The sequence below is a fragment of the Artemia franciscana genome, chromosome 21, assembly GCF_032884065.1.
Source record: "Artemia franciscana chromosome 21, ASM3288406v1, whole genome shotgun sequence".
Taxonomy (NCBI): domain Eukaryota; kingdom Metazoa; phylum Arthropoda; class Branchiopoda; order Anostraca; family Artemiidae; genus Artemia; species Artemia franciscana.
The window spans coordinates 22,065,989-22,079,054 of record NC_088883.1 but is presented as its reverse complement, the minus strand read 5'-3'; the positions used below and the strand labels follow the sequence as shown (position 1 = coordinate 22,079,054).

The following is a 13,066-nucleotide window of genomic DNA, read 5'->3' as shown; positions in this document are numbered from 1 at the left end:
CATGTCTAAGCCTGTAGAGAAACATTAGGCATGTGGATCCGGGCGTATACGTACTGGAAAAAACAGTAACACATCTGTCTAGGCCAGAAAAGCTGGGAACACTCCCCCCCCCCCCTTCACTGAGTAACCTTACCCCATGAGAGAAAGTTCAGCATTGAACTTACTTGATCAAGTGAGTTTATATATCTGTCTCAACTTGATAAAATAAATCATGCTGGTCTTAACATTAATCAGGTTTTAGAAATTAAATATCACAAAGAGTCTAATCCACCGTGAACATTGTCATCAACCCTTGGTGTTGGATTTTACATGACATCTATAATTTACTGATAGCTTTTTTTGCCAAATACCAATGATAATTTCTACTTATCTCGCAAATTATTTTATTTATTGTGTTTATATTTTGTTATATTTATTTTGTTTATATTTATTTTGTTATTTACTTATTTTGTTATATAGTTTATTTATTTTTCTCACATTTTATTTTGGTTTCACTCTGACTTTTGCTTGAATCATATTTGACGGTACTGCTCCCAGATAACCTACACTTTTGTCCTCAACAGGCTTTTCGTCCTCCTATTTTTTTTTCTCTCGTCTTTCTATTTGTCCACTTGTTTTCTCTTCGTAAGACGAGTAGTTTTTGAATGCATCAGTTTCTTCGTCTATAGTCTCTACTAGGCTAGTATGACTGTAAATATCAACACTGTAACGCATAAAAGTCAAATTCGACATTTTCACACTTCTGAGATAATTGTCAGAATGGTTTTCTGGTCTGCACCCAACGTGTCCGGGATTTTTGTTTGGGAGGGAGGGAGTGGGGAGGTTTACAAAAATATAAAATGTTTTTCCATGTCCAAAAAAAAACATCCAAAATTTGTTTCTATGCATTTTTGTCACCTTTCACAAGTCGGAAAAAAAATGGGGGGGGGGGTTCGTCAAACCCAGTACCCCCCCCCCCCACCCCCCGAACATGATATTACCTGTGTCAATGTCTAGTAAAAAAAATTAGAGTTTTTCGCTATCCTCTTGAGTTGATGTATATGGATTGGTTTTGGTGTTGGTTTAAGCCAGTGAACTAAAGCGATATTATCCTGTCTAAGCTATATTTTATTTTGGATATTTGAGGAGGCAAAAAGATTTTGTATCAAATATATTAGTATTTTCAGTATATTTCATTTTCTCCGGTTATTTCCTGGCCACGGAACCTTATGGAAGAGAGCCTAGTTGATGTTGATTTTTTTTAAGGTGTGAGCTTATTGTTACTGATTTATGTGGTGTTTATGTTTAAAGAAATAAACCTTACCTATGTATCAAATCATTTTTATTTAATCCAGAGCCCTATCTAGTATTTTTAATCGATGGGGGAAGGATATATTTCGGGACGTTTTACAAAAAAAATGTTTTTGAAAGACCCATCAAAAATTCTTTATATACATTGTTGTTACGTTTTTACGAGTCAGACAAATAATTTGGGGGTTAAGTTCAAACCCTCACCCTAGATACGGCCTTGATTCAATTACACTTCGATCTGCGTGATTCATATTGCTTTGTTGATCTTTCGATGAAGATCAGCTTAGCAAACGGTTCTTGGTAATTATCTCATATGTTAAAAAATGCCAGACCTCTGAGCGTGACAATATTTTTTTAATTTTCTCTGCATCAATAGTCTTACAAGCCTTGAATATGGATGTTGTTAATCTACAGCGAAAAATTCTTGAAATCAAAATGGAGCAGAATCTTCTACCATTCGAAAATAATCACACAATGAACAAGTAAATATTATAAACCTCAAATTCAGAGGTGGTTTTAGGTGGAGGGGGGTTACAGAGGGGTATTTGCCACCAGCACAGAATTTTTAGGGGCACAAAATTTCAAATAAACAATCTAACAATTATAATAATTTTTGAAATTCTGAAATTTTATTTTTATTTAAATGAAATGAGGACGTAGTTAGTAAATAAAAATATTTAATAGATTATTAATTAATCAATAAATTACAAAAATAAATAATAACAACTAAAGAATAATTACTGAAATAATTAAAATTTAAAAATTCATAATAATTAACTACTTTTAATAATAGCTTACAAATTAAATAATAAATTAAAATCATTTTGTTTATAAATACAAATTTTGCCAAAATATGGCTTCAAAATTTTGTGGGACATAGGGGGGAGGGGGCTAATCAAGATTTTTCCCCGGGCGTAAGAGAGGCCAGAACCGCCACTGCTCGCATCAAGCTAAACAAAGCTCGAGATGAACACAACTTTCAAAATCCATTTCTGTTTTCCGCAACAATAAACATTCAAGAAAACTTATTAATTAATTTTAAATATGATTCTCAATCACCCTGTCAAAATGTATTGAAATGAAATAATTTAGTGACAAAGAGTCTTAGTGTGTTTGTGGTTGCAATGCAAAGGTAAAGAATTATGGTTAGGCTCTTTGCTTCATAAACTTGTCATATTAATCTGAAAATCATTGTCTATTTCTCCAAAAATAGGAAACTTGTCAGTGACAATTTAATATGGAATTATATAGATTAAAAACTAATGTTATTTTCAAATCAATTACTAACTAAACTTACTGATATGAGCTAATTACTCCACAGACGGTTTAGCATCTGGTGACTTCATTATAAAGCCAAAATGAAACAAAAGAAATTCAAAGATAGAAGAATCTAAGTAAGTAGTTCTGGTGGTGACATAATTATACTTCGCTTATCCTCACCTATATTTTAAAGTATCCAAAAAGACAAGTACGAAGCAGCTTAGGGTAAGCTACAACTGGAACAAGATCGCCGAACGGTAGAGAGCGTTAGTATTTTCTTCTCGAGACTAGCACCAAGTTCCACTGTAAGTTTATCGCATTTGCTGTGTTTCTGTACAGATCAAACGACAAGGGCATGTTTTAATTTAAGGGCAAGTATGTAAGTAAGGTTCCCCTCCCCGTCATCTGTCTTTACCCCAAGGTTTCATTTTCCCCTTTATGCTAATGATTTAAAGGAGTACTCAAAGACAAGGGCTCTTGCAATGGGATAACAAGTATTTTTCACAATGTGTCAAGAATTGAAGAGTTTATTGATCCACATTTACTTATTGAGAAATTTATTGAGATATTTTCTTCTTGAGACTAGCACCAAGTTACACTGCAAGTTTTATTACATTTGCTGCGTTTCTGTGCAGATCAAACGACAAGGGCATGTTTTAATTTAAGGGTAAGTATGTGAGGGGTCAACCCATTTTATATACGGAATAATTTCTGTTCGTTTCAGCTTTTAATGTCGCTCCTTACTGGCAGTTAAAATAACTTCTTTTTTTTATTTAATTTCTGGACGTTTTTTAATTAATACATGTTTTGATTTTGGCTCACCGCACATGAATAATTAAAACGAAATTTGCTTTTTTGGGGGGGGGGGGCTTAATGGCTTTCTCATAGTTTTGAAAAGGAGGATTTTGAAAAAAAGGGGGGTGGGTGGGTGAGGAGGCCCAGCTGCCCTCCAATTTTTGGTTACTTAAAATGCAACAAGATTTTAATTTTTTTTACGGTCGTTTTTATTAGTTTTGTTACATACGTATCTTACGAATTAACTTACGTAACGAACTTCTATATTTGTGTATTTTTATTACGTATATGAGGGCGTTCGCCCCCTCGTCAATACCTCGTTCTTTACACTAAAGCTTGAACTTTGTCCCATATCTTTAAGAATGACACCTGAATCACAAAGGCCTTAGAGTAAATAGTTGAAATTACTAAAAATACTTTAACGTAAAGAGCAAGGTAATGTAGAGGAGACGAACCCCCTTATATACATAATATTTTGTGTTCATTTTAAGTTTTAATGCTGCTCATTACTTTCAGTTGAAAAAAAATTAGTTACTTTATCATTGTTTTTTTTAATAATACTAGAAAATCCTGCATCCCCTTCATGGAAATTCCCTTCCCTCATAAAAAATTCCTCCATGGAAAGATCCTCCCAAGTAACCTCCTCCCCGCGACCCACCCCCCACCCCAACGCGAAAAAGTCCCCCTTGAAAACGTTTGTGCACTTCATAATTAACAATTACTATATTTAAACAATGGTCAAAGTTTATAACTTACAGCCCTTCCTCCAGGAACTGGGGGGTATCAAGTCATCCCCAAAGACATAGTTATTAGGTTTTTGACTAAGCTGAACAGAACGGCTATCTCAAAATTTCGATCCGGTAACTTTGGGGAAAAATATGCGGGGGGGGGCCTTTGGGCCTTAAAAATGGCTCTAGAGCTTTCAATTTCCGTTAGAATAAGCCCTTTTTTTGACATTCTAGGACAACTGGGTCGATAAAAGCATCCCTGAGGAAAAAAAAACAAAAAAAAAACAAATAAACACGCATCCGTGATCTGTCTTGTGGCAAAAATAAAAAAATTCCAAATTTTTGTTGATAGGAGCTTGAAACTTCTACAGTAGGGTTCTCTGATACTCTAGATCTGATAGTGTGATTAAGATTCTATGACTTTTGACTTTTAGGGGGTGTTTTCCCCTATTTTCTAAATTATAATTAAACTTTTGAAATTTTCTAAATAAACTATTGATGGGCAAGACTAAACTTGATGAAGCTTATATATTTAAAATCAGCATTAAAATGCGATTCTTTTGATGTAGCTATTGGTATCAAAACTCCGTTTTTTACAGTTTCGCTTACTATTGAGCCGGGTCACTCCTTCCTACAGTTCGTTACCACGAAATGTGATTATAATTGTGTAAAAATCTCAACGACTGTCAAACCAGTTTGCTTAGACAGATATGATAATTTTCAAATAATAAAATCAGAGAACAATAAACAAAACCAGGTGGAATGGGTGCACTGTTGATATGAAACAAGATTATGACATTTTTAGCAAGATGAACTAAACAGTACTTCCAGAACACCATGGTCAAGAGTTAATTCCAGCGAAGATTATTCCAGCCTTTAAAAAAAAGAGGGATAAATACGCAGATATTTCAGTCAAGACCTTCGCTCAGCCGTCCTCAGGGCAAAAAGTAAATAAAGAATAAAAAATATATGGATAAAAGTCCTAAGGACAAAATAAAAACAAAAACCAGAGCTAAGAGCTCATATGGCACTTGTGACGAGGCGAGAAGAGCTAAGAGCCAAGAGATCATATGGTATGAGCTCTAACAAAACTCTATGAATCAATAGATTGATTTAAAAAGGAAAATAAGAGGCTTAATGCCGGTCAGGATTTAAAATAAGAGCTCTGAGTCAAGATGTCCTTCTAAATATCAAAATTCATTAAGATCCGATCACCCACTCGTAAGTTATAAATACCTAATTTTTTCTAATTTTTCCTCTCCCTTTAGCCCAGATGGTCGAATCTGGGAAAATGACTTTATCAAGTCAAAGTGTACAGCTCCCTGACACGCCTATCAATTTTCATCGTCCTAGCACGTCCCGAAGCACCAAACTTGCCAAATCACTGAACCCCTCCCCCAACTTCCCCAAAGAGAGCGAATCCAGTACGATTCTGTCAATCACGTATCAAGGACATTTGTTTATTCTATCCACCAAGCTTCATCCCGATTCCTACACTCCAAGTGTTTTTCCAAGATTTCCCCTTCCAACTCCCCCAAATGTCGAACGATCTGGTCGGGATTTGAAATAAGAGCTCTGAGACATGAATTCTTTCTAAAAATCAAATTTTATTTAGATCCGATCATCTATTCGTAAGATAAAAATACCCTAATTTTCACGTTTTCCAAGAATTCCGGTTTCCCCCTCCAGCTCCCCCCAACGTCACAGGATCTGGTCGGAATTTAAAATAAGAACTTTAAAGCACAAGATCCTTCTAAACATCAAATTTCATTAAGAACTGGTCACCCTTTTGTAAGTTACAAATACTTCAATTTTCAAAATTACCCCCCCCCCCCACTCCAATTCCACCAAAGAGAGCAGATCCGGTCCGGTTATGTCATTCACGTATCTTAGACAGGTTTTTATTCTTCCCATCCAGTTTCATCCTGATCTCATCGCTTTAAGTATTTTCTAAGATTTCCGGTCCCCCCCCCCCCACTTACGCTTGATCCGGTTGAGATTTAAAATTAGAGATCTGAGTTACGAGGTCCTTCTAAATATGAAGTTTCATGAAGATCCGATCACTCCTTCGTAAGTTAAAAATACGTCATTTTTTCTTATTTTTCAGAATTAACCCCCCCCCCCCAATAGATCGGATCCGTTCCAATTATGTAAATCACGCATGTAAGACTTCTGGTTAGTTTTCCCACCAAGTTTCATCCCAATCCCTCCAATCTAAGCGTTTTCCATGATTTTAGGTTCCCCCACCCCAAACTTCCCCCAAAGTCACCAGATCCAGTCAGGATTTAAAATAAGAGATTTGAGACACGATAACCTTCTAAATATCACATTTCATTGAGATCCGATAACCCGTTCGTAAGTTAAAAATACCTCATTTTTTCTAATTGTTCAGAATTAACCACTCCCCCAACTACCCCAAAGAGAGCGGATCCGTTCCGGTTATGTCAATCATGTATCTAGGACTCGTGATTATTTTTCCACCAAGTTTCATCCCGATCCCTCCACTCTAAGTGTTTTTCAAGTTTTAGGTTTCCCCCTCCCAACTCCCCCCCCCAATGTCACCAGATCTGGTCGGGTCTAAAATAAGAGCTTTGAGCCACGATATCCTTCTAAATATGAAATTTCATTGAGATCCGATCTCCTGTTCGTAAGTTAAAAATACCTCATTTTTTCTAATTTTTCAGAAATAACTCCCCCCCCCCAACTATCCCAAAGAGAGCGGATCCGTTCTGTTTATGTCAATCATGTATCTAGCACTTGTGTTTATTTTTCCCACCAAGTTTCATCCCGATCCCTCCACTCTAAGTGTTTTCCAAGTTTTAAGTTTCCCCCTCCCAACCCCCCCCCCAATGTCACCAGATCCGATCGGGATTTAAAATAAGAGCTCTAAGACACAATATCCTTCTAAACATCAAATTTCATTGATATCTGATCACCCGTTCGTAAGTTAAAAATACCTCATTTTTTCTAATTTTTCAGAATTACCCCCCCTCCAACTACCCCAAAAAGAGCAGATCCGTTCCGATTATGTCAATCATGTATCTGGGACTTGTGCTTATTTTTCCCATCAAGTTTCATCCCGATCCCTCCACTCTAAATGTTTTCCAAGATTTTAGGTTTCCCCCCTCCAACTCCCCCCCCCCCATGTCATCAGATCCGGTCGGGAATTAAAATAAGAGCTCTGAGACACAATACCATTCCAAACATCAAATTTCATTAAGATCCCATCACCCATTCATATGTTAAAAATACTTCATTTTTTCTATTTTTTCCGAATTAATCGGCCCCCCAATCCCCCCCAGATGGTCAAATTGGGAAAACGACTATTTCTAATTTAAGCTGGTCCCATCCCTGATACGCCTGCCAAATTTCATCGTCCTAGCTTACCTGGAAGTGCCTAAAGTAGCAAAACCGGGACCGACAGACAGACCGACAGAATTTGCGATTGCTATATGTCACTTGGTTAATACCAAGTGCCATAAAAAATAAAAAAAAGTATTAACAGTGCAAGCAAAAACTTGGATCAAAAACTTGATTGTCTTAAGAAAATACAGTTGCAACCACGGTCCCGATTCACGAAAATTTAAAGGGAAGGGGGTTAAGGATTTTGAGTCTTTCAACCGGAGATACAAAAACGGTATTTTTCAAAATATAGGGGGGAGGGTCTTCAATTTTTTAAAAGAACAACAAAAAAGGTGTTTTTCGAAATCTTCTCAAAAATGGAGCCATCTGGTCTCACCTAAGTTAGAGTAGGATAATCAGTGAATTAAAAATGCCAAAAAATAGGTCCGATCAACTTTCAAACTGAATCCTTTAAGTACACATCGTAAACTATTTCTGACAACCAACATTCGATAATAAAAAGATCTATATCTCACCCATTTTGAGTCGCGCTTGAAATGGAAAGCGTAAAAATGCTATTTGTATATCCGTCACAATTACACGAATCCTCATAACGTCCACCGTTGCCAGACGCCCAAACAAATATGCTTCCTTTGCCTTTCCTACCCTAAAATTAAAAAAAATTTCATTTAAAAAAAATAAACAAAGAAAGAGACGTACGTTACCACACCGGAAAAGCAGATTCAATAAAAAAAAAACAACGTAAACACTAAATGCAGAGGCGGTTCTAGACATGGGCAGGGGGGGCACCAGCCCCTCCCCCAGTTTTCTGACAACTGACACAACATTCCTTACATTTTAATATTTTACACTGATATCTAAGTACCTTGCCCTCCCCTAGATTATGAGGCCCAAAATCACTACTGAATAAACTCCATCATCATAACACAAGGTGAACACTAAATGTAGTGGTGGTACTTGGCCTGGGCAGGGGGCAACTACCCCCTTCCAGTTTTTTGAAATCTAACATTAAATTTATTTTAGTTTATGTTTTTACACCCCTATTAGGTACCTTGGCCAACCCATGTTATAAGACCTAGACTGCAACTAGGAATAACGTATGGAAGGATGATAGATAGACTTATCTATCAACAAATAAAATGACATCATTTTCATACAATCCTGAAAGGACTTATGCTAGATTTGCCTCCCACTCACTCAGACTATCTGTCTTGGCTTTTTCTGCAATTAGCCATGACTTGATGCCCGGGACTACTTGATTTTAATTCAATAAGGGTATTAAGTTGAAACCTTCAGTGTATTGACCAGGATTCTGAAGAGTGATTAGAGGGAGACCAGCCCCCTTGTCATTTTAGATGCCCCTTCCTCTAAATAATGATTGAAACTATGAAACCAATGTGGCTTTGATTATGTCAATTTATGCTTAAAAGATTTGTCTCTCACTCATTCGTACTAATTTTTAATTAAAACAAGATTTGCCTCTTATTCATTCGGACTAATTTTTAATTAAAATCAAGTAGTTGCGGGCATCAAGCCATGGCTAATTGTACAAAAAGCCAAGGTAGATAGTCCGAGTGAGTTATCGACAAAACTGGCATACGCGCTTTTTAGGGGTATAAAAATGATGTCATTTCATTTGTTGATAGATAAGTCTATCTATCCTCCATGCATACGTCATTCTTAGGGCATCCTGGATTAAAATTAAGTAGTTAGAGGCATCAGGCCATGGCTATAGAAAAAGCCAAGACAGATAGTTCGAGTGAGTGAGAGGCAAATCTGGCATAAGCTCTTTTTAGGATTATATAAAAGTAATTTAATTTCATTTGTTGATAGATAAGTCTATCTATTATCCGTCCATACGTCATTCCTAGGGCATTTTGAATTAAATTCAAGTAGTTGAGGGCATCAAGCCTTGACTAATTGTAAAAAAAGCCAAGACAGATAGTCCGAAAGAGTGAGAGGCAAATCTAGCATATGCCATTTGGATTGCATAGCGTCATTTCATTTGTTGCTACTGACTAAATGCTATCATCATAAGACCTGGTTTACTTGAAAATCTTGAACTACTTATAGAAAAAAAAAGGAAAAAACAATTTATAAAAAAAAAAACATCTAAGTAAGGTATGCCACGCCAGCATCTTCTATCAGCCATTGCAAGCAAAGTTTCAACATTTAATAGGTAAAATAGATACACAGTTAGAGCCCCCCCCCCAAAAAAAAAAGTCGTTTGAAAATTGGGATTCGTCAGATTAGTAGCTATTTTGATTAAACATAATTTTGGGTTCTCTATATAATTTTTCAAAAAGAATTAACTTTTGAAAGAGAAAAGAGCCCGGAAAAAAAATTGTTTGAAAATTGAAATTAATTAGACAAGTAGCACTTTTGAACAAACGCGCTTCAAAGTTCTCTATAAAACTTTCTCAAAAAGAATAAACTTTTGAAAGAGAAAAGAACACAATATTGATTTTTTTTGGTACGTAATAGGAATATTAGGCTGTAAAATTCAGACAATAGTCCCAACACTGGTATTCATACCAATTTATTTATTCTTTCAGGCCCAAAGAAAACGAAATAGATTCATTTGGTAAGAACAAAGATAATAGAGAAAGCTTACATAATATAACGCTTTGACAATATTAAAGTGATATTTAATTGAGAATACTTAATCTAAATGTTTTATTTTGAATCTTATAAAGATGTTATGCTTTCACAGGAAATTCAAATGAAAATGGAATAAAAATATATAACAATCTGCATAATGAGCATTCCATTTACGGATTTTTTTTATTATTATTTATTTTTTATCAACTCAATACATAAGGAATTAATAAATTAAATAATGTCAACAAAAATGTGCACGCCATGGAATTGTGCGTAAAAATTATTTTACCAGAATTCCGGAAGAGAAAAAAATACATATTCTTAATCCTTATTTAAAACCTCTGGCAACCCCAAAGAGACACTAAATAACGTAAATAAAGGATGTATCTTCTTAATTTATCATAGAAAATGGAGAGCATATATTGCGTGTATCTATAGATACAGAAGGGATACAAAAAGGATAAATTAAGAGAGATACAGAAAGGATGTATCTTCTTAATTTATGATAGAAAATGGAGAGCATATAATGCGTTATTAGATTTATCTCTTCTATTTTTACTTGATTTTCTTTTTGCTATTTTTGTTAGTTTTTTTTGGAGTTTATGCCGTTGGTTAATATATTAGGCCTGTAAAAGTTACAACATAATTTTGGGCTCTCTATATATTTTTTTCAAAAAGAATTGACTTTTGAAAGAGAAAAGAGCCCAGAAAAAAAAATTGTTTGAAAATTAAATTAATTAGACAAATAGCACTTTTGAACAAACGCGCTTCAAAGTTCTCTATAAAACTTTCTCAAAAAGAATAAACTTTTGAAAGAGAAAAGAACACACTATTGATTTTTTTTTTTGGTACGTAATAGGAATATTAGGCTGTAAAATTCAGACAATAGTCCCAACACTGGTATTCATACCAATTTATTTATTCTTTCAGGCCCAAAGAAAACAAAATAGATTCATTTGGTATGAACAGAGATAATAGAGAAAGCTTATACAATATAACGCTTTGACAATATTAAAGTGATAATTAATTGAGAATACTTAATCTAAATGTTTTATTTTGAATCTTATAAAGATGTTATGCTTTCACAGGAAATCCAAAAGATAATGAAATAAAACTATATAACAATCTGCATAATGAGTATTCAATTTACGGATTTTTTATTATTATTATTATTTTTATTGTTTTTTTTTTCAACTCAATACATAAGGAATTAATAAATTATATAATGTCAACAAAAATGTGCACGCCATGGAATTGTACGTAAAAATTATTTTACCAGAATTCCGGAAGAGAAAAAAATACATATTCTTAATCCTTATTTAAAACCTCTGGCAACCCCAAAGAGACACTAAATAACGTAAATAAAGGATGTATCTTCTTAATTTATCATAGAAAATGGAGAGCATATATTGCGTGTATCTATAGATACAGAAGGGATACAAAAAGGATAAATTAAGAGAGATACAGAAAGGATGTATTTTCTTAATTTATGATAGAAAATGGAGAGCAAATATTACGTTATTACATTTATTTCTTCTATTTTTACTTGATTTTCTTTTTTGTTATTTTTGGTTGCTGTTTTTTGGAGTTTATGACGTTGATTAATGTATTAGGTTTGTAAAAGTTAATTTATAAACTATATTTATAGGAGTTTATTCAAGGGTCTTAACTATTGATTTGATTCAGGAGTTTACTCCCAGCCCTACGAGCTATGTGCTATCTGTTAGTGGAATTTATTTTGATGTAAAATGATGATTTGTCAATGAATCTTTCCCCTTATATCTCCCTTTTTTGCAGAGCTAGATTGATCACCCTCGATGAAAGGAAGACGAAAACTTCTTTAATTGTGCAAACACTACCCTCCATAACCCTAAACAAAATTACATTTCCCTAATCAATTTTCCCTTAGACTTCGCCTCCCTCGTTCTGTTTCAACAAAATCTCTGTTTAACTCCAATAAAATTTCCTATAGAAAGATGTAAACGACATTTTCCCCTAATTAATGTGTTAGATAAGTGAATCTTATCCAATTCTTTCTTTCTCCTCCCCATTTTACTACTCATTTCATAACGTTCATTTTCCAATTTTGAACATTCTTTTCAGGCTTATTCTACTAATTACGCTTTCTGTTTTTCAGTCGTAAAGACTAAGGTGTCTTCGCCTTTTCATTAACCACTTTAATTTGTATATAATTTTTGCTAGTTTTAACGCTTTGTGTTTTTCAGTCGTAAAGACTAAGTAGTGATTGAACCTATCACTATAGCCAATATTTTCATAATAATTAATTCAGTGACCAAGAATTATAAATAAGCGGATTATTTTGAAACTTGAGTGAAAATTCCCTTGAGAACTGTGAATTCTCTTATTGATATCTCTCGCAAGTGAACCTTAAATCTAGAGAAAATGGGAACTGGTAATTGGTACGAAGGTGAACTTTTCTACAATCCTATCCTGTGCTTTGTACAGAAAAATCTTGCTAAAGGAGTTTCCCCCTATATGATAAAAGAGTACGTGGCCGATTTCTTTGAGTCTTCTTCTCTTTGTGAGACCCGTAAATTGTTTTTTTAAAGCTTTTTCCGAATGAAGCCCCATCGAAGCACTTATGAGCCAATGCTGCATTAAACTGTGCTTCGGACATTATTTCTTCGCTTGTAAAGTGCGATTCCCAGAAAAAAAAGCTTCCGGACTTTGTTATCAAATGTCCCAGCGAAGTGCCAATGATTCCTGTTGATGCCTTCAGTACCCTCAGTGCCAAGCTGAACTCTTGTCTTGAACAGCTGCGAGATACTGCGTCCAAGGTTACTGAGGGACGGTCTAAGCTTGAAACCCCTACTCCAAATATGAAAAAACCGTCCTACGTTGTTATTGTAAGGAACCCACCCCCAGAGCTCAGTAACCCTATCCTTCGCATGAAGAAGCTCGAAACGTTGGATGGTCACGACGAGATCGTGACTCTGAAATCTCAGCCACACAGCAGAAGCTGGGTTGTGATGGTACGTGATAAGCGCTCAGCCGACACGCTGACTGCA

At 35.0% G+C, this 13,066-nt stretch overlaps 1 protein-coding gene across 3 annotated transcripts in view; it reads right to left on the bottom strand.

The window, feature by feature from the left end:
* The window catches only part of LOC136040533 (furin-like protease 2), a 141,639-nt gene that overhangs the window by 71,400 nt on the left and 57,173 nt on the right, over nt 1–13,066 (bottom strand). For all 3 annotated transcript variants that reach the window (XM_065724717.1, XM_065724718.1, XM_065724719.1), the window contains exon 8: nt 7,952–8,082. In XM_065724717.1, coding sequence (XP_065580789.1) covers nt 7,952–8,082 — 131 coding nt within the window. The remainder of the gene's footprint in view (nt 1–7,951; nt 8,083–13,066) is intronic.